A 27,310-nucleotide genomic window follows, 5' to 3' on the forward strand; every position below is an offset into this window, starting at 1 on the left:
CCAGGATTATAGTTCAGGAATTATAATTCCTAGTCTAATTTATCTCACGAAAAGTGAAATAAAATAACACCAAATTTTATGGGATAAGATGGGATATCCAAAATTAAACCTCGGACTAAATTTATACTTCCTCCGTTCACTTTTACTTGCATGTATACTAAAAATAAATTTTTATTTTTACTTGTCACTTTACGCATATCAAGAAAATACAAAAAAAAAAATTCTGTTATACCCGCAGTATTTATTACTCATTTCAAATCATTTTCTCAAATCTAATAAAATATGCATCAATTAATATGGGTATCATGATAAATTATACACTTCATTTATTATTTTTTAAGGGGTGTAAAAAGTTAAAACGTGTTAAGTAAAAATGAACATAAAAGTATTATTTTAGGTTGATGGTATAAATTAATACCACACCTTATCAACGAACCTAATGGTTCACACTTCACATTCTCACCTTAAACCTGTGAAACGCTTCCGAGCAAGCTCAATGAAAGTTCCACTTCAGTTTCCACAGTTCCATATTATTATTGCACACCAGGTCTAGGTAGTTGTCAAATGTTAATGCACAATGGCTTTAAGTTTCTATGAATGCTAGAATACAACAGTAAATATATATATGAATACACAACTAAATTCTAGATTTGCTGAAAGATTTACTTTCTTTAGTTAGCTATTTTTACATCACTACAGATTAAAGAAAGAAGAGAAGCTAGATGCACTTTGTGTTTACAATACTCCACATGTTTCAGAATTTTCTGGTAAGGGAAGTGTAGACACTGGGTCTTGGATCTCTTGGCTGAGCCCTTGACGATAAAGCCTATGCTTTCTCAAAGCTTCATGGCATGGAGAGAAGTACTCATGCCGGAGGGCTTCCTCTGCACTAATCCTCAATCTTGGATTCGCAGTTAAACACTTGTCCACAAGATCGATAAGTGAGTGTGGAATGATCTCTAGAAAACCTTGTTTTCGGGTGTTTCTTAAACACCAATCTCGTAATCTTACAGGCGACAGAGATTTTAGGTCAAATAAATCCTGTTTCATGGTAAAGAACTATTCAGAGCTATGAATGGAGCTTAATAAAAAAAGGACAGTGCAAGAAAAACTGGAACTATTAGTACCGCTGGAAATGAAGATTCTCGGTTGTGTAGTTTGGCCACTTCCCACAAATCTTCACTTCCTTTCAATTTGACGATTTCCTTTATGTTCCTGATAAATGAAATATAGATTGGTTAGCAAATTCTCTGAATCATTTATTACTGTTCAATGGCAGTGAATATAGACAAAGAATCTCACTGGTCAGGATCTCCTGCAAATGGTGTTCGGCCAATAATGAAATAGAGTAAGGTGACACCAGCTGACCAAATATCAAGTTTTGTACCTTGATGTACAGATCGGAATAGCACCTGCAAATGCAACGATCATGAGGCTGGAATAAGCAAAATATTATGATGATGATGATGATGATGAAATTCTTGATTATGTATGTAATAGTCTAAATTTTACTATGAAGGTGTAAATAAGATGACTCCCGACTATTTCAACTTAAATTTAGAGTATAGCATGAATGAGTATACGGGGACTGGCAAAGTTATAACAAGGTAAATGGATACACAAATAGCTAATTGCTAACCTCTGGAGCTCTGAAACCCTTAGTTCCAACACATGGTCCTTCTCGCTTGTGTTTCCCGTCCCCTGGCAACAATAGAAAATTAAACTCAATGCAGAAGCTCAGGCCCAGTAAAACATGAAACCACAGTGTAGACCAGATCTAGTTACCCAAAATAACAGACCTTTGCTTTTCAGCAAACCAGCACCACCAATGGCAATTCCAGATGAATGCAATGGCATTGGAGTTGGGTAAACATACTTCCTTTCTGCTTTTCCAGGAGTTGCAGCAACCCTTTTTCTCTTGGAAGTTGGACCATTCGTTTCTCCATGATTTGAACCTTGAAGTGCTTCTTGCACCAGGTTAATCAGCTCCTTCCTACCTTGAGATGGAAGGGGTTCTCTCAACCTTTCAGCTGATGGTGTCCTATTGCTTGTTGCATCCTTTGCTGAGGTTATCCCCGAACCATCAGCACCTTGACTTTTTTTAATACTCCTATATGCAATATCTGCGCTGATCTTTTCTTGGTCAGCCTTCCTTTTCAGGTTTTTGGGTCGTATTAGAGACTTAATGCCTTTTCCTGCTTCCTGTTTGATGCCTTCCTCAGGTTTTGCAATGTATTTTCTTTGTTTAATTGGAGGAAGAGACTTGGCAACGGGTATAGGACCATTATTAGAGCTTGTGGCGTGGCTCAACTTTGTCTTGTCTGTGAATTAGACATATACAGTTCTTAGTGAACTTTCAATGGTTGATCCACAAGAAAGGAGAAAATGATAAAGATTGAACACGAAGTATGCAACATTATTGGGAGTTAAAAAGTTAAAACAGCCTTAGGGTCTTCTCTTGTTTTATAGTGAGCTTGGGATAATGTTGAATTTCTTCCATCTTTTACCTTAACGAAGCTTTCTTTCTTCTGTTAAAGAGACTTAAAATCATAATTGGAAACACTAAAGCACAAGACATCTATCAAGCTAAGAACATTAATCAGCACAAAGAGGAAGTACCTGATGTTCCATATTTCTGGTGCAGATCCTATGCAACATATGGGAAAAAGAGTAATTAGATTGTCCATGGTCAACAACATAGCAGGTAGGAAGATTTCTCCTAAGTTGAATACCCTACTTACCAGGGCAAGGTTAAAGTCAATGAGGTAACCTTTATTAGCCTTGGTAGAAAAAAGAAAGTTTCCAGGTTTAACATCTCTATGAACAATACCCTGCATGTAAGAAATTAGAAGTTAATTGTGTTTTCAGGAAAGCCATTCAGTTCATCTGCATCTTTTCTGATACTCTCACCTGTTTGTGTAAACCAGCAAGTGCCCTGAACATGCAATAGCCATACCACCGGAGCTGGGAAACATCTATATCTCTTTTCAAGACCTTAAGTTTGAAACATGACAGTAAACATGTTAAAAATAATGACTATATTGACATTTTAACTAGATAACTCAAAAGTAAAAGAGAATTGACCTCTGGTCTATCATGCTCGACATGCTCTAGAACAAGGCAATCAGAATTTCCATTCTTGAATGATCCTTCATACTTAATTACAAAGTTCTTTCCCCTGTCATAAAGCAAATTTCTTAGAAGAAATTTCGTAGTACAGATATACTTATAGATACAATATATAGGCATATATTCACGAGTATGTATCCATGGTTCCTTAAAACAATCTCCTATATCATTACCCAAAGCGCTCCAGCATCTTCAACTCATTAAGGACATGTTGTTTGTTAGCATTTGGGTGAGGACCTGCAAAGTCAGAATCAACATATCGAATTATTGATCACCCCCAAGGCAACATTAGGGAAATACATGGATTTGTATCAGAGAAACTCAATGCCAAAAGAGCAGAGATGCTCAATTTTACCATTTCTTTGATAATGAAACAACTTTTCAGCTTACAAACAATGCACAAGAGTTTAACCAATGCCACACTGATCTAGAGATTAAAACTTGCAAAATAAAGCAAATGAAGACAGAAGAATGCCTCAAATCTTTTGATGCATCTTCAACCTATACTTCAATATATTCTACCTTTGACCTTGCTCAGTAAAATAAAAGAATATCCAGCTACATCTTTCCACATACTTGTCACGAAAGTTAACAAGTCAGGTTCAACAATATGCAAGAATGTAACATCATTCAACTGCTAAAGGATCTCTAAGATAATCGTATTCAGATAGTACAGATCAAACAACAACAAACCCAGTGTAATCCATAGTACAGATCAAAGAAATTAAAATTTAGTATAATAAGCGCAACAGTTTGCACATCATACATTTAATTGCAAACTTCACTCCATCACTCTTTCTCCTTGCCCTGTACACTGTCCCATAACCACCTGCAAATACAGTCATCAGGATAGATTAAGCCATGAACTGATAAAAACATCGGAACAATCATGGTTGTAGATTGAAAGCCATTCACAGGTAAATACCTGAACCCTCTTCGTCCTCCACAGTATAGAACTCAAGGTTAGGCAATTGTTTTTGCTCTGATTGATTCTACAAAACAAGAACCTCAATGTTTTACATCATGATTTATAGCGGGAAACTTCGCCAAACACAAGTCAAATAAAATGCTGCTCAGGAGCTTACTTTTGTGGAGTTACATACGAAATTTTCCCCATTTTCATTTGGATTTCCATTCCTCTCTATAATACTCACACCCAAGTCATAGTTCTGTGTGTGCTTCAGTTTCATGGGGATTGACTTTGCATCTCTTCTGAGTTGCGCTTTGTCGAGAAGCAGACTGGCAGCATTGTGAATCTTCAGTGCCTTGGAAGACCTTTGCTCTCTGTGATCTAGTACATCCCGTTGAAAGGGTTTAGAATTAGGGGATGATTTTCCGAGCTGCTTCTGACCCGCAGATTGTGTGTGCACTAAGATGGCATGATTCTGTGGAGGCATATCTGTTTTTGCTGTTTCCATGTGGAGAAATGCTGTCGTGCATCCCATGGTAGCATTCTCTAAAGGAGTATCTTGAGGGGATTTTTCCGCCTTTGCTGGATGAATCTCAGTGCAGTTAATGTTTCTATTATTAACAGGATAAGAAGCGGGTTCTTCTTCGTTGCCTTCCACAAAATTTTCCATTTGAGTCATCTTTTCAAAACCTTGGACTGAAGTATCAGCTGCAGATAGCAGAATTTCCATTTCTTTGTCCACTTTTGTACAGGAATTTATGTCAGAGTTTATTTTGCTTTCTTTTGTATCAACCGTCTCAGCAGTTATACTGGTACATGTGGTTTCCAATGAACTAATGTGAAGTGGCTTTAGCTGAAGTACGGGATCTGTGATACTTTCAACTGCGGTTGATTTAGGGGCGTTGAACACGCTGTGACTAAGAATTTTAGATTTACAGATAGGTTTATGTACAAAATTTGTTTTACAACTGTTCTCTCTTTTGTTGTTGTTGTTCTTTCCTTTGTCTATCTCCTCTTCACATTCATATTCAACACATTTAAGTCTAGAACTTGATGGTCTGGCACTACCTTCAATTATCGAAGAAGTTCTGAACATCTCATAAACTCTATTGAAGTCGCAAGCCAATGACACTGGTATTCTTGTCAACTGATTCATGCCACAACTCAAACTGCCATTGGGGAGATATGCCTGTAACAGAAAGGAAGCATTTTATCTTTTGTCAGTCGTTTTTGAAGTTGTTTGCATGAGAATACTCTTAACCAGGACATACAGACCACCAACTGAACCCAGGCAAAGTTGAAGCATGGGAACTTCATGAAGAGCTGCAATTAGCCTCCAAATAATGCCCCAAAATGCAGAAAAACTCTCCTAACCCTACTGTCTAACTCAAAATTGCATGAGATCTAAAATAGGCCTTGATATCCCAAATGTAGAGTCTGCATTTGCATTGTATCAAAGCTAATCCTAAATTCCAAATCCGCTACACGCGAATTAATCAGACAAATCACTTTACTCCAAATCTAGACACTCCTAATTTTTTCACCAAATTCAAATTAGAAAACATTGACGTTTTTACAGCATATTAACAAGCTCATTAACATTTTTTTTTATAAGTAACATAGTTCTTATCTCATCCATGACTGATAATGCTAATTCTACAAAGGTTTGACTAAATATTAGCAAAAAGTACACCTTAGCTAACTAGACATGATCACATCTTCTCAAATTAAAATACGAAAAGCACCGAATTAGTTACCTGTCCACAAATCCTCCGAGTCATTGAAGGCAAATTCACCATCACTTGGCTTCCTTGCTCAACTGAAATAAACAAACAAAATACTCAAATTAGTTGTGATATTTCAATCAACAAAATTAAATTTTTATGGAATCAACAGGTTTTACCGTCAAAATTGTTGAAGCATCCTCTTTTAGTAACCACGTATGAATACTCAACCTCCGATCTAGCTCTCTTCCTTTTCCTATAGTAAGTCCTAAATACACACTCACTCTCTCGTCTCATCTGGAAACCTCGAAACTCCAGCTGAGGTACGTAAGCCGGAGACACATTCGCATTAGCGAAGAATTTCACGGTTGATACAAATCCTAATTGAGAAAAAGTGACGAAGTAATTGCTCGTCAAATGGAGAGGAGAATTAGGAATGAAACAGAGAAATTCGATGAATTCCGGGGAAGTAGAAAATAAGGTGCATTTGGATGAAAGCTCCGACGGCCGAGCTGGTCGTCCTGTTGATAATAGAAGAGCGAAAATATGCCATGCTTTTTGTAGGTCGGAAATATCAGTAGTGGTGGTGGCGGAGAATGAGGTTAGTTGAAATTCCATTGATTTTCAGATCTGAAGGTGGAGAAAAGCATGTGATTAATTTGCAGAGAAATGAGTGAAAAGAGTTCCAGAGATGAGTGAATTGGGGGTGGGTGGTGGGAAGTAGAGACAGAAAGAGAGGAGCGGGAAAATGATTTGCTGTAGGGTTTGATAATCCCGCCAATATATTTATCTCAAATTGAAACGATAAATTAAATATAAGTTAAATGCATTTCTTATCAGGCCTTTGTTATTGAACATGGGCTGGCCCTTTAATTAAGCTAATATATTTGTAGAAATGACACCAGATAGCCACTTTAAAGGGTTGCTATTTAAGAATTAGCCAGTACATTCTTAATTTCAGTTTTTAAGTTCACATTTTCAGGACAAAAACGTCTTGAATTGTCCTGAAGTTAGGATTTTTAGTTTAAAATTTTAGGACAAAATAAATATTAGCTAATTTCTAAATAGCATCCCTGAGAATGACTATTTGTACACTTGCCCGAATGTATTTAAAACGTGAGCCCAACCTAATTAGTTTAAAAGATTAGAAATAGTATCCACTGGCCATTTTTCGGCTCTGTTTAAAAAAAATAGCCACCATTCTGGAGTTTCAAATTTTTTGAAACTCCAAGACAATAGTTTTTTCAATTGCAGGGGCTGAAAAGTGTTTATTTGTGAATTTTACCCAATAAATATGGTGAACCATTGTTCTTTTATATATTCATTTAAAGTCGAGTGAAAATCAATTCAGTTCTTAATTTATGAGTGGTTAACGAATTATATGTTTTTTCAATCATATTATCACATTTTTATTGTCTTAGCTTAAGGGACAAAAAATTTGATTGTTTTCCTGATCTTGTTTGTGTTTTATGAAGAACTTCTTAAACTGTGATGTTGAAGTTTTAATTCTGTTTAGCTCTCCACTTGAACATGGTATCGTCGTACTATAGTCTATGATTAACTCTTACATACAATACAAGCAAATTGTACTGCAGAAAAAGCTTGTAAACGAGATTTCATAACTATCAAATAACTAATTTCCGTGGGAAGTGCATAAAATTTAAGACATAATCGTTTACGTCAAACCCAGTGTTGAAACATTTCTTTTCCTTTTTCTTTTCAACGTGATGAACAAGGCAGTAAGTAAATTTCAATTGACAACAGGGACAGAATATCAGTGAAATTATTCTGTGACATAAAGGTTTGAATTGAAGTCTTTTGATCGCTGATATGTGCCTTCAGACCCATTTTTCCCTTGGCTGTATTCAAACTGCCAAAACTGACTTTTTTTGTATTGTGTATGTATTTCATTAGTTGATCTACTCTGGTTGTTTTGATGAAAATTTAACAATTGAGATCAAGGATATTTAATTACTCCAATTCAACAGATATTAAGGAAGGAACATGGCAACCAATGCTCGCAATGGGAACTAATGGTCCCACGTTTAAGGTAAAATCAACTCTAAGCAATATTCTGGCACTGTGGCACATGATACAGGCGAACAACCGCTCATTTTCAAGAAACAAAAGAAAAGAGAACTTATATGAACTGAAAAAATGGTGAGAATGAATACAAAGTATCATAAAAATTGATCAATTTACACAGAAAGAACAGAGCCAGCGAGCTCTTCAGTTCACCAACACTAGAAAATTATACAGTAAACTGAAAAAGAAAAACTGTAATCCACCAACGGAGGGACTTGAGCTATTCTGTAGAAGGTGAAGACATCAACAGTTTAAATAGAAATCCAACCATTATCCCAATGACTCCCACAACGAGTGCAAACTTTAGAGAGAAGCCTGCATCACCTCTCCGAGTTCTTCGTCTCTTCAAAACTTCCTGCAGGTTAGTGAGGCAACATACATGAGAATAGTGGCCAACTATATGGACGGATATATGCAAGATGATAGAAATTTTAACTGAAGTTTCAAAATCGAAGAATTAATTTATGGACAAATGAAGCCATCACCAATGCTAGTCGTAGATCCAGATAAACAAGAAATTTCAAAAGGTAAGATTATTATTGTTGATCTATACCTATCTTCTTCTTGTGCTCTTTTTTATTAGGTTGATGTATAGTTTTTCTATGCAGCCAGTTGAGTTCCACGTCTAAATCTTTTTGCATAATCCCTGCCTGCTTCAAATAAAGCCAAGCTAAGTCTAAGCAAGTTACTATTCCTCCCCATGTGAAACAGTATTTTCAACTCTTTCGTTTTTCTCTTTTTGGTTCCCAGAACTATTACATCTTTTGGCCTTATCTAATGACTGTGGATAAGGACCCAAGATTATAATGAACTACTAGCAAGTCAATATATCACTTCCAATTTATCTTCTACTGCTTTTTCGTGTATCAGCTAGGATTAATCTGATCAGTTAGTTCTGAATATGGAGCCACCTTATGTACTAATGTATTAGTATTAATTTGGACTAGCATATACCTATACATGGATGAATAATTATAACAACTAAATAAATAGGACAATGTAAAGTACACTAACCACTTCCTGTTGCAGCTGCTGTGTTTGTCGGAAAGCTGCATCCCTTTCATCTCTGGCACGCTGCAATGCTTGACTCTATATCAAAGCGAAAGCATATAGTATGGTATCAAACTTGGGACTAAGATAAAATTCTCTATCTCATGTATAAACTTGGGATTATGATTACAGATAATTCTTTTCTACCTACATGATGTGCAAGACTGGCTAAAAGTTTTAATGAGAGAACAAAAGTCTCCATATGATTAGAAGCAAAAACCGTTTGAAAGTCGCGGAATATTTGTTCGCCCAGAATATCGATTAGGGAGCTTTACACCTATCAGTAACAAAAGCTAAATGGGAAGTACTTTGTCGACAAATTGACCAAATTCAACATCTAGAGTTACGGTTCTCTTTTCCAAACTGGAGAAGTAGAACCATCTATTTTGAAAAGCTTCATCTAGCATTAACTGGGGATACAAAGCAACATGGTTCTGAAAAGTTACTCCAAAATGGTATATGGCCCATGAATTGACCAGGTTCTATGGGGATGTGTGAAAAGATCAAAGCAGGTCATGTTGAATTTCAAGTGACTGATGGGTGAGAAGATCAAAGCAGGTCATGTTGAATTTCAAGTGACTGATGGGTCTAGACAACTTTCCCAAAAAGAAATCCTGTTTGAAAATAATAATAGCAATTGCTCCTTTTTTTCGGGATTTGTCTTACATGGAAACCTCCATATAGGGTCACACAATAAGGATATTCCATTCTAAATTAATTCTCCTCAAGTAGTTCCAATGGAGCAGGGAGAACGAGTATCTCCACCACCAAGGAAAAAAGTGCTCGCAATCATGTTTTCACAAAGACCAATAACAAAACCCTCCAGAAAATTATCATCAATGTTTTCTCTAAGTGTTTTTGGTTGCGGCAGGGGTTCGAATCTTAACCTGGTAGCGTGTTTCCTTATCCAAAAAAAATTCATCAATGTTTTTTGTTATCCTTGACGTCCTAATAGTCAAGTAAACCTTATACCACCCTATTTCCTCTATCAGGTCCCACGAACTCCTTTGATTCCCATTCTTCTCAAGGGAGGGAAATAGCCATTGACATAAACGGCTATTTATGAAATAAAAGTAGTAGTATCTTCTATTTCTTAATGGTTAAACATTTCTTCTTCGGATTTGTTATGAGCAAAGAAGACGATCAGGTGAGATGAGATGGGTACATATCTGCTCTTTGACAACCATTTTATCCTCAAAAAGCAGAAGAATAATCATAGACTGTCCTCTCTTCAATTCTTTTTTTTTTTTTTTGCCATTCACCGGTTTCATCCAGAAAAATATCTTTAACCCCCCGTCACAAACTAAAGCAACAACCTAAAGCACCTAATCACCCCCCCCCCCCCCCCAAAACCCCCTCCAAAACCCCAAAATCTAGAGACAGCCAGACATTCAAAATGAACATCCACAGGAAAGTAGAAAGAGTACTGGCTTTATGAAATCTAGCAACACGTGGCTCTCACATATAGGAAAGGGAAAAGGGAAAAAATAAAGATGACAAGTTATAAATGACACAGACTTGCTCAAAATCTCCAGGAGTTTTTAGAGAAACTTTATGTCATTATATACCAAGAAATAAGCAGCATAACTTTTAGAAGAAGAAAACAAGGACATGAAAATAAACTAGACTGTGAGCTTGAATTTAGAACTTACAGAGTTGACATCAGAACTTTGTTTAAACGCATCTTCAGAATGTCCAGGAGACGAGTGAGGAGAGATGTAAACAACCCTAAGCTTGCACTCTTCTACAGTTCTTCCACTATCCTTATTAAACTGGATTCAGAAATGTCCATCAATAGCATAAAGTGAAAAAAAGAAAGATAACAAACATTCTCTCTTTAAGCATAATACAGAAAGCCATCCAAATTCTTACAGTATCGGGAGAAAGTTCGTCAGAATCATTATTCACAACAGTACTCTGTAGGAGGAACTTGTCCTTGCATTGCATATCTGGAGGGTACTCTTTTTGAGCTTGAAGGGTGACTAGAGACATTACAAAGTTAAGAACAACATAGGATGTAAACCAACCACTAAAACGATGTCATTTCATTTTTCTTGATAAATGAAACCATAAAAGGATGTCAGGATGGACAACAAACTGCATGGAATACTGAGATGTTACAAGATGAAAATCGTGAGTACGATGAGATGCACCAAATGGATATCCAACTGCATAGGCATACTCGTAGTAAATAAAGACATCACATTAGATTTCCACGTTACAGATGACAAATGGCCAAATTGTAAAAACAATTGTCAAAGAATACCTGTTCTAGGATTTTTTTTTAGTATATGATTAGTATAATACCCCTGTTCCTAGACTCTCATCATATAAGAAGGATGTAAAAATCATGGCAAATAAAGGGTAGTATCTGCCATGACAAACAATTAACAGGAAAGAAGATTGTGCTATGCCGAAACAAATCACTGTAAGCCATTAAAGTATTCCTAGTCAGAATTTTGAAAGACAAATTTATCCTAGCTGAGTTTATCCAATCAGCAAGGGAGTAAGCTAATCCAAGCCAATATTTGAACAATTTGTGCGTACATTTGCTATATACCAAGATATCAACAACTGTTCTTATTTATATTTGCCCAAATATTCTGCTACAACGTTCAAAGCTAACTGCGCTATAACATATTAAGGTGCTTTTAATAGAACTTCAGGATTCAGAGTGGCACCTCGTATAAAACATGAATCCCAGGGATGTATGATACCCGTGTTTGGCCGAACAAAGTACTTTTTAGGAGAAGTAGTTTTCACCTAACAAAGAAAATGATACAGGACATACCTAGATATGAGTTGTAATAGTCATTAAAGAAGTGATGACGGAATTGTGAGATTTTGTCAAATTGAGATAAAGTACCTTGAAAGCAACACAGTGCTCTGTGCTGTTTGTAACTTTAAGATCACAGTAGCTTTGTTTCTCCAGCTCAACTAACACAGAAAAGCCAAGCAGTAATTAGGTAATGTATGAAAGTGTATGCCATGCAAAGTACCAACAAAAGGCTCAAACAAGGAAGAAAAGAAACAACTTCTTAGTGCAGCCCAAAGAACTTACTGAGAAAAAAAATCAAAAAACAAACATGTAAAGTACAAAGATCCCGATCCTTTTGCTGGTCTAAATGTGCTACAGTTGAATAAGCTCCTTTGCATAAGAAAATTATTTTTTTAATTGCCAATGAACATTATTGGAGCAACCTTTTTTTCTCCTTTTGAATCGTTATTGGAGGACCTAGCCATTGGACACATTTGTTGTGTGTGGTATCTTGTGTCAATAATTTTAAAAAATTGTATCCAAAATAGTAAATTTTGATATAAAAAATTTACAGTATCATATTCTTAAAATATTTGTTTCAGCTACAAAACCAAAATAAAGTATAAAAAAAGTAATTGTTTGTCATTTGAAGATAGAATATCTCATGAATATCGATACTATTTTAGTGACCCAGTACTTGAATTCAAAATGATTAATATTGTTTGAGCCTACAACAACAACAACAACAACCCAATATAATCCCACTAGTGGGGTCTGGGGAGGGTAGTGTATGCGCAAACCTTACCCCTACCCTGGGGTAGAGAGGTTGCTTCCGATAGACCCTCGGCTCCTTCCCTCCAAGAACTCCCCACCTTACTCTTGGGGTGACTCGAACTCACAACCTCTTGGTTGGAAGTGGAGGGTGCTTACCACTAGAGCAACCCACTCTTGTCTGTTTGAGCCTACAAAGATCAAAAAATAAATTAAGCTAATTAAATAAAGTTAGAATATTGTTCATTATTGTATTATTTTTATTTTATGAGGTACAAACTTGTTATCTGGTCATATCTCACATGATACTCTCTATAGATGATGCATGTTTATGTATATTCCTTTCTACTGTATCAGTTTCTCTATCTTGACCGAAATAATTGTTTTTTTTACAAAGGTAACAGTTATGTATTATAGAAAAGAAGCCCAACACAAAGGTTGTGCTGGTAACCATTTACAGATTCCAAAAGAAGCAAAAACCTATCCTTGTTCTTCTTGACCAAAATAATTGTTGTCGTTGCTGATATCACTCTTGATCGTGAATTACACTTGCTCATGTAATAAAACACTTTGCCACAGATACAATCTAACAATGTGAGGCCCTATGTTTATTGTCATTGCAAAATAAAAAGGTACTGAACATTCTTTCGGACATTTAAAAGAATATCATGTCGTGTGTTTGGGATTGAGGCATAAATGTTGTTGTTGTTGCATAGTTAAATTGCATGAAGAAAGACGTGCTAGCACATTTGCCAATCATAACTCTCCTAGCTTTCTTTATATTTGTAACTTAATAATGATATATACAAACTTCAATTATAGTGGAGAGAGGATCCAAGGCCCCTTAATATAGTGCTTAATATGATTTACCCATCTCAATATATCATTTGCCCATCCACAGCTGTCCAGCGACATGGCTTTCCAATCGACCGCTAGTCAGCACCACATCACTGTCCCATGATACGTTTCAGGTCAACATGATGACTTCATTCATCGACCCGTCCAAGTTAGTGCCATGTCACTGTTCATGATACATTTTCAGTCAAGCAATGGTGCCGTCCAACGACATGTTTCGAATCAGCATCATGTCACCATCCAACAACGCACTTTCAGTCGTGCTTTGTTTGCTCTGCATCATCGTCCCTGAGTTCTATATTTTAAGCTCTTTAATTTTTACTTTCTCATTTTGTCCTTAATAACTACTCTATAGGAATGACATGGCATGTTAAATCACAAAACTTCGGAGGCTATTTTGGTATGTTATATACATCTAGCTTATGTGTCAAAAGTCTTTCTTTTTCTTACTTAATACTTGGTCCCCAATTAAACACCGCCATACAAAAATGAAATTGAGGGAGTAATAGGTGTATGCCAATTGCCAACATATTCAGATGCCAATGAGGTGGGAAAAGGAAGACTTCCTGCGGGACGATAAAGCTCAGAAGAGGAAACAGCATCTAGTTAAATGGTCTGCAATGATAGCTCCAAAAAGACATGGAGGAATAGCCGAATAGGGGTAATGAACTTGAAAGTAACAAAAAGAAGTCTCCTTATCAAGTGATTTTGGATATATTCCATATAGAACAAGAATTACAATAGAAAATTGTTGAAAGGGAAAAGTCATAAGGATAATCCACAAAACCGGGGAATACTCCTATGAGTGGCATTTTGGAGGCAAATTACTTGAGAGAATCCTTAGTTTAGAAAGCTTAAGGAGGTCAGTGAAGCAAAATAATGCTGTAATTAGATCTGTGGGTGGAACAGTGCACCTGAAGCAACAATTCCAGACTTATATACCTTCGCATTACAGATTGTCGTAAATTTGCAGATATCTGAGATGAAAATGGGTGGCAAATTAATTTCACAAGAGATCTCCAGGATTTGGAGATTGAAAGAGTGTTGCTACTTCTTCTAAAGCTGGAAAAACAGAAGTCACATCTTTTGACGGGAACATCTCACACTGGAAAGCAAGGAAGAATAGGAAATCTTATAACCTGTTGATCAATGCAGGAGAGTAACACAGTGGCCTTGCAAAGTCATTAGGAAGTCAAAAGAGCTCCACTAAAGTACCCTGCTTTGGAAAGTTAGCTATAAAAAAGGCATGACAGAGGAGGTTGCTTCCATGTAACTAAGATATTACATATGAATGTGCTCCAGAGTCCTCCAATCACTTTTTTATAACTGCAGCAAGACATGGTATGTCTGGCGTTTATTCCTCGATCTTTATGCAGTGTGCTATGCCTAATATACTCAAGGAGAACTTCCAAAGCTGGGAGGGATAGAAGAAGCAACTTAGGACAACATGGAGAATAGTTCCTTTGTGCATTATCTGAACTGTAAATATTTTGGAGCACCCACATAGTACTATGATTATTAAAATTATCTTTCTTACCGCAAAATATAGAGAGAGGATTCATACAGCTCTGACTTCACAAGTACATTTCTACTAGCACCAAGTTTTTGCCTTCCATGTTTGACACATAAAATAGCAGAAGAAATTATGTCTGCATATTAGGTTTAACTCAATTATACTGATTAATATCTCACACTCATCCTAATATATTGGATGAACAATCACTCTTTTGGCTCCGTCAAGTTCACAGTTGAGCGAGCTAATATTTTGTACAAATAAATCGAGAAGAAAACATTAACTACAAAAACCATAAATCCTTACATGAAATCCTTTCAAATCTCTTTCACTTCTGCAACTTATGACTACTCTCGTGTACCCTCTTCCTGCCGCCACCCTGACCCTCCCCCAACCACGAGATAAGCTTAAAAATAGATCTGATCAGCAATCAGATCGTAGTGTGAGCAACTCATTTTTTGTTTCCTCTGAACGATTTCACCACAAAGCTCATAATTTTACGATAAAATTTCAAATACATTAGTCTGTAAGTGCTAATAAAACATAAATTTGACAACTTTTTCACTCTGCATATTGCCCTCAAATTTCTCCATCTTCTTTTAATTCTCTCTCACATTTTATCCCAATGTCTAGATACAACACATTCTACAGGCCGTTCTATTTTCGTCTTTGAAACACCTTAATGACATTCAATTGCAATTTACCAAATCAAAAATAATAACTTTCCTCATCACAAGACATAAAATTAAAACAAAAGCATAAAAAACCGCAAAAATGGAAACAAAAATCTGTGTGTGTGTGTGTGTGTGTGTGTGAGAGAGAGAGAGAGAGTGAGAGAGAGAGAGAGAGAGAGAGATTACATTGGAATCTGAGCTCCTCAGGACTAACAGATATCAACTGGTTAGTAGTACCAGTCATGGTTACGAACCTCAAGCTGATCAGCCCCCTATCAAACCGAACCTTAAAAATACAAAACATAAACATACACACACAAACCCTAGGTTACCAAAATGCATCCAATAACACAAACAGATAAGTACCTCAAATGCATATATATATAAAAGGTATTTCCTAAAGCAAAATTGATGATCATAGAAATGCCGTTGAAAGTAAATAGGAGAAAAAAGACATTTACCTGAAAGATCTGTGTAGCTTTAGGAAGAAGAAGAAAAAGAAAGAGGGGGGAAAGTGAATAGTTATGTTATGAAGGTTTCTTATACAGGTGGGTGTGGTAGTATGGGTCTAGGGGTAATGGGGTATCAATCATCAATAATGAGGTGAGGGGCAAGGGAAAGGGGAAGAGAGGAAAGAGAGGGAGGGGAGGTGGTGGAAATGATGGCGTGACACATGGCGAATGTGTGCGGACAGTGACGTCCGATTCAAAAGCGAATGTTCGGACTGCTTGCTCCTTCTATTTTCTGGGGCCCACCTCTTTTCTATTATTCATCGGATTAATTAATAATTAATACGGCTATTAATACTTCGATTAAATAATTTAATAATGGCTAAAATTTACTCAAGTCATATCAATAAATGTAATGATTATATATATTTGTCCTCAACTTTTTCACTTAATTACAGTTAGTAGTTTAATAATGGTTAAATTTACTAGTCGGGTCATTAATAAATACATTATTTGTGATTTTTTTAAATTAGCTATACAATAACAACAATAAAATATAATCTCACTAATGAAGTATGAGTAGCGTAGTGTGTACAAACAAAAATACATTAAAATTATGTGTCCTTATTTAAATTATTTGATTTATACCAGGCATCATCAGCATATTCGTGTTAGTTCATTTTGTTTTTTTGTTGTCTTCGACGTGTTAGCTTAATTTCGACGTTTTCCATTTTGTTTCTGACTCGTTCACTATTATTTTATGTCGTTTAATACATCTGTTGCTGCTTGTTATTCCATATTTGAGTGCCGAATTAAAATATTGATCTTTCGGATATATTTGAATCAAACATATCCGAATTTATCAGTTTTTCTTTAATAAAAAAAACAGTTTTAGCATTGGTAATCATCCTTAATTTGTTTAATATAATTAGGAGGAGCATCTACTCAAATTTTCTTATCACTCTCTTTTGCATATTACCTACTGTGGAGTGATTCTGTATATCTCAAAAAGAATTGTTAAATGTGTAAACAACCGACAGTATATCACCAGACAGTTATTTACACTTTCATTCCAGCTCATTTGTATTATTTGGATATGTCCCTTAATAAATTAGTTTTGCCCGTAACTTTTGCCATTTTTGTCACCAAAAGGGTCGACATTAGTACATAGAGGATATGAAGAAGCACAAGATTTTATCTAAATGCCATGAAAATCAAGAAGGCCAATTTTCAGAGGACTGTCTAATTTTTGGAATTTCAGAATTGACATCCCAGCCCGATGGCAAGGTCTAATTCACTGTCCTTCTGTCTCAATTAATTAGATATGATCTAAAGCGTACAAGGAATTGCTATACTATATTTAACTTTAATGTGAGTATTGACGCTTGAGCTTAATTATGATGCTTATATGTATAGGAGTCAATCGAAAGTAATTTAAAAAGAATGCGCGCGATTTGAAGCCAAAACAGTAATTTTTTGAGGAATTATGAAATGGTATTTAGAAGGGCACAAGGCACCAATTACTAAAACGCCAATGGCGGCAGAGCACAAAGTGCAGGAGCTTGGCGCCCCCGAAACGGCAAAGGCAGCAGCACAAATTCTTCAGCGCCACAGCTATAGAAAACGGCGAACAATATCATAATCAAAGAAAAGAACATTGAACTCTCCAACTAGCCGATTGCATCATTCATATTGAAAAGGAGCAAGTATGTCGAAAAAGTTTCAATAGATTGGAGAAAAAATTAAGCAAAAATGAACAACCTATTTACCAATGTTTGATGTAAATTACACTTACATGGACTTTCAATTGCCAAAAGAAAAGGAACAAAATTATCAAGGAAAAGGACAGTAGAAAGGGGCCAAACTAAAGGATTCTCATTTGAAAGTAGAGAGCCTGGGGAGTTTGTCACGCAAATAGTACAATCTTGCCCGTCTGACTTTTCGGTGCTTAACTACTTTGAGTTCCTTGATATTTGGTGAATACCTGTCATGAAAAGTAAAAAGGAGAATGATAATAATAAGTTCATATTTTCTTGACTATGTAAGCATAAAAAAATATGCTGTAACACTAATATCCCACAAGTGTGTGGAGTGAAGACATGGATCAAGAATACAAGAATGGAAGTTGACCCAATCCATAATTAGTAGGTCAAATTCAAAATCTAACATGCCATCTACACATGTTGAGTACACATTACTTATTTATACATGCACATATTTGACAGAAGAAACTTGTTATTTTCATCTGATATTCTGATGGAAGAAACTTACATAAAACTATGGGACACCTCAAAAAGTACGTTAAGATTACATTTCTAGATGATACTCCAAATTCAAGTAATGTCTCCAAGATTTTAAAGGAGACAAAAAAGAAGATATCCAACAGGGGCAGATTACGAAGTAACTTTTGCCTGGACAATGCATATGTATTAAAAAAATCCACTAAATATCTATAAATATTTGACTGTGAACCTAGTTATTATTGTAAATTTACCTAAGGTTGTTGTAGGAACCCATAAATTTCAAATTCTAAATTCACCTCTGATATCCAATATAAGAGCAACTCACCAGGCAGGACGAATAATCAGGTTGTTTTCAAGGTTGTGTTCCGTTCCAGAGATCCTTTTAAATTTTTAACGTAAATCACATATCGGAATCCCTAAACTTTTAGCAAGATGGGGCTTTGTTCCCTAGAAAACTGTGTGTAATTAAACGGTCCTCCCACTACTTTTCTAATTTCTTACTTGGACAACGATGGCAGCCATGATCAAAAGAACCCAAGGAAAAAATGAAAACCGAAATAGGTCTTGTCATAGGGAAGTGTTTTAAACTACAATATCAGATGGGAAACAAGAATGATCCATAGAAGTATAAAGACCATATTCTTCCCATATTTCAACGAAAGGTGTAACACCATTCATCAATTTTATTTCATCACATCAACAGTAACTTGCACATCTGGCTAACAAAGAGAAAGGTAGACGCTGAACGACAAACGGGATATTTGTGATGAGGAGAGCTGTGGGACAAAGAAGATTTGCCCAATCCCGACTTGCCAGTCTACTTAGTTAATCGGTGGTTGTTTCGTTCAAGAATAGCCAGAATTTAAAGGGTATAGAGGTTCTTGAGTTGATATTGTGTGCGAAGAAAAAAAACGTGCAGACCTTCAAGAGCTTTCTGAAATCGAATAGCTTTCTGAGGATGCTAATAGTTCAAGTATGATAGTGATGGAGGGATGGTAATCCATTTCTGTGTGGTAAACTTTGACAAGAGAAGATTTGATGGTAAGGAGGAGAGACACAGAACGACAAATCAGCCAAAGTCCCCTAAAGTGACCCCAATTCACTCAAACTCTCTACAATTATTTCCATGTTATTTGTTACTTTTGCTCCCACTGCCGAAAAGGAAAACTAAAAAAAACTGATTTTTTCCCTTCAACATGTCCTACGTCGTAGCTAAAGGACAAGGAAGTAGTCTACACAGCAACCAAGTGGTGGTCAATAGATTTGTGGGTTTAGATATTCAGTCAAATCCTGTTCAGGTATTCCAATTTAAACTCAAATAGATTGAAGATCACTTTGACATCTGATTTTCAAGCCCAAGAAATTGTATCAATCATGAGTGCTGTCACATTTTATATACCCCCTCTTTTATTTGCTGATAGTGAGCTGACATAGTAAGGAATAAAATGTTTACCAGCAAGAAGTTGTCCAAGTAGAAGGGGAGCCTTGGAGCAACGGTAAAGTTGTCTCCGTGTGACCTATAGATCACAAGTTCGAGCCATGGAAATAGCCACTAATGCTTGCATTAGGGGTCTACATCACACCCCTTGGGTGCGGCCCTTCCCCGAACACTACGTGAACGTGGGATGCTTTGTAAACAACGCTGCCCTTTTAAATTGTCCAAGTAAAAGATAACCATTGATAGAATAGGCCAAGGGATTCAAATAGCTGCCTGCTACTTTAATGCTAATGTGCTAAGTATAAAACATAATATCTGAAAACCAGCAGACAGTTCGGAATGTCTTTGCTGGTTGACATTGTGAATGTCACTTAGAGCCGCAAGCATATACTATCTGAATAGTGGCATATCATATACCTCTACCTCATTTTTACTTGAAACATTACAAATGCGGATTTCCAACTCAATAAGTATACACAACCGAAACCATAAGAAAAACTTGCAAAGCCACCAAATTAAAATATGAAGAGTAAGACTAACACTGGGAACACAATCTCAACTCCAATGCCAGCAATGATCCTCCGAATGCGAATTGTGGTGTGAATACCAGCATTTTGTTTTGAAATGACTATACCTTTATAAATAGACAACCTCCTCTTATTTTCTGGGACTTCCTACAAGTTCATATACATCTTCCAATTAAACTTTTGAGGGTAACTCTACCTCAAACCAATTTAAAAAAAAAAAAACACCATCAACATACAGATACTTACCAATTTGATCTCAACAACATCACCAGTTCTAATATCTGGTATAGGCCTTACAGCATCTGAAGCCTCAATTGCTTGCTTGTTCAATATCTACTCAAACAATAATGCAACATTCATCAAATTAGCTTAATATTAAGTTTCCCAAACCTCAGTATATACATTTTCACGCCAAACTCAAAAACTATACACAATTCAAACAAGAGTAAATTGAAACAATTAGAAAAATAAAAGAGTGGTGTTTAAACAAATACCCCCATTATATCTCCAAGCTTAGTTCTCGGCTTAAACGGTGGCCTCTCCTCAGTTGCAACTACTGTTTCTGCTGTAGCAACTTCCTCTGTCTCAACAGCTTCTGGTTCCCCTTGAGAATCAGCTTCAGCTTCAGCTCTAACAACAAAAGAACGACTTTCCCACTTTGAACTTAGCCCCATTGAATTGTGTGAAAACAATGACAAATTCAACTGAGAGGGTCTACGAGAGACACAGGCTGAAAAAGCTAGCTTCTTTGGTGTACATGTTGTGGGGTTTCTTGGAACTACAAATAATGCCTGTAAAATTCAATAAAAGCATAAATTTTTAACACAAAAATGCAAGAATCTTGGTAAACTTGATAATAAGGAAAAGAAAGAAGGGTTGCAGACCTGAGGGAGAACAACGGAACCCATTTTCTGGTATAAAGAAATGAGGAACTTTTGGGTTCTTTTTGTTAATGTTAAGAAGTGAAGGAGGTAGAATTCATGAAAATGGAGAAGATGTGTTACAGTAGTGAATGGTGAAAAAAGGAAGGAAGAACGCCTTATCCTATTAACGTTGTTATCTGCAGAAATCTCTGTGTCTCTGCGTTTTGCTTATCTGGGTATTCGGGTCCTCGGATCTTGTTAAAATGGCATGGCGTAGCCATTTTTACGGCTGGCTATCCAAAAATAGCCACCATCGGTAATGTAATCGATTTTTAGCCATTTTAACTTAAAATATATTAGTAAATAACATAATTACCCTTGAACTTTTTAACGATCCTGTTTAGTTACTTTTTATTTTTTATCGCTCTTCTCTTTTTTTTTTACAACAGTGTACGAATTTCGCTTTCGTGAGAGCACTTTCTTCAAATTTAGTCTGGGTTAGGTCCAATTTTCTTCAAAATTGTCTGGGTGAGTGTTGTTTTTACAATAATGTGTTTGAATTTTCGTTGTTATTGTTGTTTCGTTAGTTTTAAGTTTGATTTTCGTACTGTTAGCGTTTAAATATTTGTGATATTTTAACATTTACGATTTTTTTCTCTGTTCAGTAGTTCTCTTATTTCTGATAATTTTGTCACTATGTTATTAGTTTTATGTTTTAATGTTGTAATCATTGCGTAATTTATTTTGATAAGTTGTTCAAATATTTTTTTTGTCTTTGTATATTAGGGTTAATTTTTAAGTATTTTTTTTGCTTCAACTGCATTATAGATTTCTCGAGTTCTTGTTAAAACTTGAAATCCAGAACAATGTGATGGACTTCATATTTATAAATTTGATTTTTTTTTGTAATAAATTTAGTTCCAGTATATTATGTATTTTAATTCTAGACCAATATTTGTTTATGGAGTTTTATTGTTGTAATAAATTTGGTGTAGTATATTATACGGAAAATCTGTCTTCTGAATGCTTGTTTCCCAGTATTTTATACTGGATGATTTTTGATTATGTTTTTTTGTTTATGGAGTTTTATAATAAATTTTGTCCAGTATATTATACGAAAAGTCTGTCATCTGAATGTTTGTCCTCCAATATGTTATACTTATGATTATTATAATATACTTGAGTTTTGTTTGATTCCAGTATATTTTACGGGAAGTCTGCCATCTGTAAGCTTGTTGTCCAGTATGTTATACTGGATGAGTTCTGTTTAGACTAGAGTTTTGTTTTATTTGTGATTACTTTTTTTGAATGATTATTTATCTTTTTTTATTATGTTCTTTGATTATGTTTTTTCTTTATACCCCAGTATTTGTTTCTGGAGTTTTATTGCTTCTAATTAATTTGATCCAGTATAATATACTGGAAGACTGTCATCTGTAGGCTTTGTTATTCAGTACTTTATACTGAATGAGTTCTGTTTATACTTTAGTTATGTTTTATATATTGGATTCTGATCGTGTTTACTAGTCTAATTTGTAATATTCTTTGTTTTCATGATTTTATAGAAATGGAATCTTCAAGTAGTATATTGAAGGTACGTATTCCTGAAATGTTCAAGTTTTTATCTTAAAATTATATGAAATGCTGCTTATATGTGTTGTATTTTAATTTTAGGAGGGAGATAGATTTTATGACTTTAAGGAGTGGTTTCCTGCTGATTGTTATTGGAAAGCCGATCGAAATTTTAAGTAAATTATTTCATCCTTTTTGTCCGGAACTCAAATGGATGTGTTGAAGAACAATGTATTTGGGAAGTTTTTAGAGTTGAATGAAGTGAGTCTGTAGCGATCCGACCGGTCGTTTTGAGCATATGCACTTCGTTCGGTAGTTTACGGGCATTAGTAGTCCCGTATGATGTATTCTGACTTGTGTGAATTGTTGGTTTGGTTTTCAGGTTATTCGGGACTAATTTGGAAGAATGATTCTCAACTAGAGAGCTTTAAATTTGAAAGAGTTGACCAAGTTTGACTTTTTAGAATTTGACCTCGGATTGGAATTTTGATGATTTCGTTAGCTCCGTTGGGTGATTTTGGACTTAGGAGCGCGTCCGGATTGTGATTTGAAGGTCCGTGGTTGAATTTGGCTCGAAATGGCGAAAGTTAAAATTTTGGCAAGGTTGACCGGGAGTAGATCTTTTGATATCGGGGTCGAATTCCAATTTCGAAAGTTAGAGCAGGTCCGTAATGTCGAATGTAACTTGTGTGTAAAATTTGAGGTCAATCGGACGTGATTTGATAGGTTTCGGCATCGGTTGTGGAAGTTTGAAGTTTCAAAGTTCATAGATTTCGATTTGAGGTGTGATTCATCGTTTTGATGTTGTTATTTGTATTTTTAAGCCTCGAGTAGGTCCGTATTATATTATGGAACTTGTTGGTACATTCAGACGGGGTTCCGAGAGGCTCGGGTGAGTTTCGGACGGGGTTCAGATCACTTCATTATTGGATTTTGCTAAGATTTTTGGTTATGGTGTTTTCGCTTTTGCGGAAGAGTAGGAGCAGATGCGGACAATTGGACGCAGAAGCGTAGCAAGCCATGGAGAACAGGGGTCACAGGTCCGAAGAAATTCCTGCACATGCGGTAGCGCAGATGCGGACAAGTGGAGGTAGGTGCGGGGACAACTAGGAGTGATTGACTCCGCAGAAGCGAGGCCAGGGCCGCAGATGCGCGTTCGCAGGTGCAGAACCTGGAGCGCAGGTGCGGGCCCTAGAGGTTCAAGTGACTTCCGCAGAAGCGGCATTTTTCACCGCATATGAGGCGTCGCAGGTGTGACAATAGGCCCGCGAATGTTAAAAGTCTGGGCAGAAGGTTTATAAGCAAGGGTTCATAATTTTAGTCTTATTTTAACATTTTGGACTCGGACTTAGGCGATTTTGGAGAAGATTTTCGAGGTGATTATTGAGCTATGCTTCTTGTACTCGTTTTGGATCATAAAACATGTTTCCTCACTGATTTCCCCACCTAATTAGTGAGATTTTGAAGTGAAATTTGGGGGTTTAGGGCTTGAGAATACGAGAGTGGATTTTGGGGATTTGGATGACCAAATGGTGTCAAATTTTGATAAATTTGGTATGGTTAGACTCGTGAGTGTATGGGTTTTCGGGTTTTATAAATTTTGTCGGGTTTTGAGGTGCGGACCCGGGTTGGGCTTTTGGCCGATTTTGGGCTTTTGATTCAAGATTTGATCCTTTTCGATCGGGATTGGTTCCTTTAGCATTGTTTGATGTATTTGAATTGTTTTTGGTTACTTTCGAGCCGTTCGGAGGTCAGAACCTGCGGGATGGCATTTTGGAGCATCGCTTGGCTTGCTCGGTGTTGGAATTGACTTGTTCGAGGTAAGTAACTCTTCTAATCTTAGTGCTGAGGGTATGAAACCCCGAAATACGTGTTATGTGATTGGTATTGAGGTGACGCACATGCTAGGTGACGGGTGTGTGGGCGTGCACCCTGTGAATTGTGATTCTGTAGTTTTCATGGCACTGTATAGTGGCCCTATTTTGTTGATATTTGTGTTATCACCATGTGATAAATCAGTTAAGCTGACAATCATGCTAAATATCATGTTTAAGTTTTATATTGATATTGTTATGACTCATAGTGGTCGTTTCTTGCTGTCATCTCACTGATTTCATTGATATATTGTACTCAGTCATATTCATGCATTCATATCATATCTCAGTCTCAGTTGTTGTTTATTGATACATCATATCATTATTGTCGGGTTAGTTTTATGGCATTGTGAGCCCGTGAGTGAGACTGGAGAGATTGATGACTGAGTGAGGCCGAGGGCCTGACTGAGAGTGACATTTTGGGATTGGGTTGCACGCCGCAGCATATGATATTGATTATATTTTATATGGATCGGGTTGCACGCTGCGACAAGCCTTCGGGATATATATATATATATATATATATATATATATATATATATATATATTGGATCGGGTTGCACGCCGCAATAATATTGGATCAGGTTGCACGCTGCAACAATACTGGATCGGGCTACATGCCGCAGTAATATAGTTGTAAGGCCTCGTAAAATTTTTTCTAAAAACCCGGTTTCCGTGATGCCAAAATAGGCGTAGAGGTTATATTAAGGTTCGGAATTTTTGGATTGAACAGTGCGTTAGGGAGTTGAAAGAAAATGTTCGGCAAAAGTATGCATTTCTGCGACCGTAGAACCACTTTGCGGACCGCAGACTGGTCGCAGAGTGGGGCAGATTTCTGGGGCATTTTTGATGCCCAATTTCGAGGCCATTATGCGACCGCATAACCATTTCGTGGGCCCCATTCTTGTCGCATATCCCGCCTTGGGATTTTTCGGAGGGAGGTTCTGCAGTGCACTATGCGATCGCAGAACTGTTCTGTGGTGCACTATGCAACTACGAAACCGTTCTGTGGTGCATTATGCGACCGCAGAACTGGTCTGCGGGCCGCATAGTGACTGTAGACCAGGTCAGTTTCTTTCCAGCTCTGGCACCCATTTTCGCGGTCATTTCGCAGACCGCATAACCACTATGTGACCGCAGAACCTGTTTCGAAGCTTCAATTTTGGAGTTTTTAAACCCGACCCTATTCCGTTAAAACACATTCCATAGACCATTTTGATCATATTTTCTGATATTTTTAGAGTGAGAGAGAGGGTCCTAGAGGGAGAAGTGATCTTCATCACATTGCTCTTCAATTCTCACTTAATATCTTGAAGATTATCAAGAGAGGCACCCAGGTCTTCTTCCTAAGAGGTAAGATTCTATCACCCAAACTCTTAATTTTAAAATGTAACTAGAATAGGCCATTAGTAAGGTAATTCATAGGGATGAGAGTGTTTACTATGCATGCATGTATCCTTGTAGTATGTGAGAAGATTGTGAGCTAAAAATGATAGAGAATGGGTTGGGGAAATGATGGAATCTTCTACAAAAAAAGGCCTTAAAACTGCACACCTAGTGTTTGTTAATATGCTCAAATGAGCTAAAACCATGTTCATCTTCCTAATTTGGTCCAACTTGTTATATTTCTAAAATAGATTGAAGTTGCTAAGAATTGTGGGTAATTTTAGAGTTTGAGAAGCACAATTGAGGTATGTTGGCTAAACCCTCTTCTTCTTAGAATCGAACCCCACGGTGTTCATGTAACTGGAGTAAGTCCTTGATCATTATTGAATTGGCTATTCCTAATGTGGTTGTGTCGAAGGGTGTTTGTTCAATGTTTATTTTAAATGCTTCATCATGTCATCTTTCCATTTGAGAATATGTTCAAAATGCGGAATATGTGTTAGGAATGTTAAAACTTCATGTCAAGACCGAAATAAAGGTTGTTATGCCAAATTATATGAAAGGCCTCTATATGCCTAAGATTTCCCAAACTGCTCATATGTGAATTAATGTCTTGCATAGGTAGCCCTATTGATGTTGATAATGATAATGATATTTGAATGTGGAAAAAAGGGACCGGAACTATGAAATACGGCCAAGTGCCAAGAATGACTTTGTAATTGTGATCCCTAGTGCCAATAAACTTAAAGTATACAAAAAGAGTACGGTGTGAGATGATTGACTGAAAAAGGTAATGTCTCAAATGAGATGGCCTAGCCGATTGGTCCAAGATCGGACTCCGTGTAAGAACACGGTGGTATTGTGGATGAAATTATGAAAATGGTTGATGTCTCAAATGAGATGGCCTAGCCGATCGGGCCGTGATCGGACGCCATGCCGCACACATGATGGTATTATGCTGGAAATTATAATGAAATTGTGGTAATGTCTCAAATGAGATGGCCTAGCCGATCGGGCCGAGATCGGGCTCCATGTAAGAATACGGAGGTATTGTAACTTGTGGAATATTGGTACTAAAGGTCACTCAACCTAATAATAAGGAAATTGACTTGAAAATGTATATGATCCTTAACATTGTTGTTTCTATATTATTTGAAGCCCTTATCGAATTCTTGACTGTTTTTCTTGTATTATTATTCATTCTATTGAGTTGGTGTTTAGCTTTACATACTAGTGCTATTCGACGGTACTAACGTCCCTTTTGCCGGGGGCACTTGTCACGATCCAAACTAACCCCTGTCGTGATGGCGCCTATCGTGCAACTAGGCAAGCCGACTCATTTCCAAAACAAACCGATTTTTTCATTTCAAAGATAATTTCAAGGTTATTTAACATAAAAACCTTCGTAAAGGAGTTCCAATCAAAATAAAAGTGCAGAATGAAAAGCCCGACATCGGGGTGTGACTAGTCATGAGCATCTACTACAAAC

The 27,310-nt window shown here is 36.6% G+C and overlaps 3 protein-coding genes and 1 long non-coding RNA gene across 4 annotated transcripts; 1 reads left to right on the forward strand and 3 right to left on the reverse strand.

The window, feature by feature from the left end:
- Positions 1–380: 380 nt before the first annotated feature.
- Positions 381–1,556, forward strand: LOC138896952 (uncharacterized). Its single transcript, XR_011410585.1, has 2 exons — positions 381–553; positions 1,280–1,556. It is a non-coding gene; the product is annotated as an uncharacterized lncRNA (long non-coding RNA).
- Positions 625–6,522, reverse strand: LOC104112917 (uncharacterized). Its single transcript, XM_009622957.4, has 15 exons — positions 5,943–6,522; positions 5,797–5,858; positions 4,215–5,228; positions 4,055–4,121; positions 3,896–3,958; positions 3,303–3,366; positions 3,085–3,178; positions 2,911–2,994; positions 2,742–2,831; positions 2,620–2,647; positions 1,800–2,321; positions 1,640–1,701; positions 1,303–1,412; positions 1,128–1,215; positions 625–1,041 (listed from the first exon to the last, which is right to left on the reverse strand). Exons 1-15 carry the CDS (start codon positions 6,379–6,381, stop codon positions 736–738), a joined length of 3,093 nt encoding a protein of 1,030 aa, XP_009621252.1. The 5' UTR covers positions 6,382–6,522; the 3' UTR covers positions 625–735.
- A 1,354-nt stretch (positions 6,523–7,876) lies between these two features.
- Positions 7,877–16,069, reverse strand: LOC104112918 (vesicle-associated protein 2-1-like). The gene is made up of 8 exons (XM_009622958.4): positions 15,931–16,069; positions 15,656–15,755; positions 11,765–11,835; positions 11,580–11,661; positions 10,771–10,880; positions 10,551–10,670; positions 8,863–8,937; positions 7,877–8,203 (listed from the first exon to the last, which is right to left on the reverse strand). The coding sequence occupies exons 2-8, from the start codon at positions 15,711–15,713 to the stop codon at positions 8,069–8,071; spliced, it is 651 nt and encodes a 216-aa protein (XP_009621253.1). The 5' UTR covers positions 15,714–15,755; positions 15,931–16,069; the 3' UTR covers positions 7,877–8,068.
- A 1,506-nt stretch (positions 16,070–17,575) lies between these two features.
- Positions 17,576–21,214, reverse strand: LOC104112919 (large ribosomal subunit protein bL19c-like). Its single transcript, XM_009622960.4, has 5 exons — positions 21,011–21,214; positions 20,621–20,917; positions 20,373–20,459; positions 20,140–20,273; positions 17,576–17,902 (listed from the first exon to the last, which is right to left on the reverse strand). Exons 1-5 carry the CDS (start codon positions 21,032–21,034, stop codon positions 17,794–17,796), a joined length of 651 nt encoding a protein of 216 aa, XP_009621255.1. The 5' UTR covers positions 21,035–21,214; the 3' UTR covers positions 17,576–17,793.
- Positions 21,215–27,310: the final 6,096 nt, after the last annotated feature.

This window comes from Nicotiana tomentosiformis, chromosome 8, assembly GCF_000390325.3.
Source record: "Nicotiana tomentosiformis chromosome 8, ASM39032v3, whole genome shotgun sequence".
In the NCBI taxonomy this organism is placed as follows: Eukaryota; Viridiplantae; Streptophyta; class Magnoliopsida; order Solanales; family Solanaceae; genus Nicotiana; species Nicotiana tomentosiformis.

Excerpts from the sequence above, each read along its gene's own strand:
- LOC104112917 (XM_009622957.4), bottom strand. The coding sequence starts at position 6,381 with ATGGAATTTCAACTAACCTCATTCTCCGCCACCACCACTACTGATATT. Across the intron at positions 2,995-3,084 it reads TCGAGCATGATAGACCAGAG|GTCTTGAAAAGAGATATAGA; the intron begins GTCAATTCTCTT and ends TTCAAACTTAAG. Across the intron at positions 1,413-1,639 it reads AGGGTTTCAGAGCTCCAGAG|GTGCTATTCCGATCTGTACA; the intron begins GTTAGCAATTAG and ends TTGCATTTGCAG.
- LOC104112918 (XM_009622958.4), bottom strand. The coding sequence starts at position 15,713 with ATGACTGGTACTACTAACCAGTTGATATCTGTTAGTCCTGAGGAGCTC. Across the intron at positions 11,836-15,655 it reads TGAGGAGCTCAGATTCCAAT|TTGAGCTGGAGAAACAAAGC; the intron begins GTAATCTCTCTC and ends TTTCTGTGTTAG. Across the intron at positions 8,938-10,550 it reads AAAGTTCTGATGTCAACTCT|AGTCAAGCATTGCAGCGTGC; the intron begins GTAAGTTCTAAA and ends GCTTTGATATAG.
- LOC104112919 (XM_009622960.4), bottom strand. The coding sequence starts at position 21,034 with ATGGGTTCCGTTGTTCTCCCTCAG. Across the intron at positions 20,274-20,372 it reads ATGTTGTTGAGATCAAATTG|GAAGTCCCAGAAAATAAGAG; the intron begins GTAAGTATCTGT and ends ATGAACTTGTAG. Across the intron at positions 17,903-20,139 it reads GTTGAGATTGTGTTCCCAGT|GTATTCACCAAATATCAAGG; the intron begins GTTAGTCTTACT and ends TTTTCATGACAG.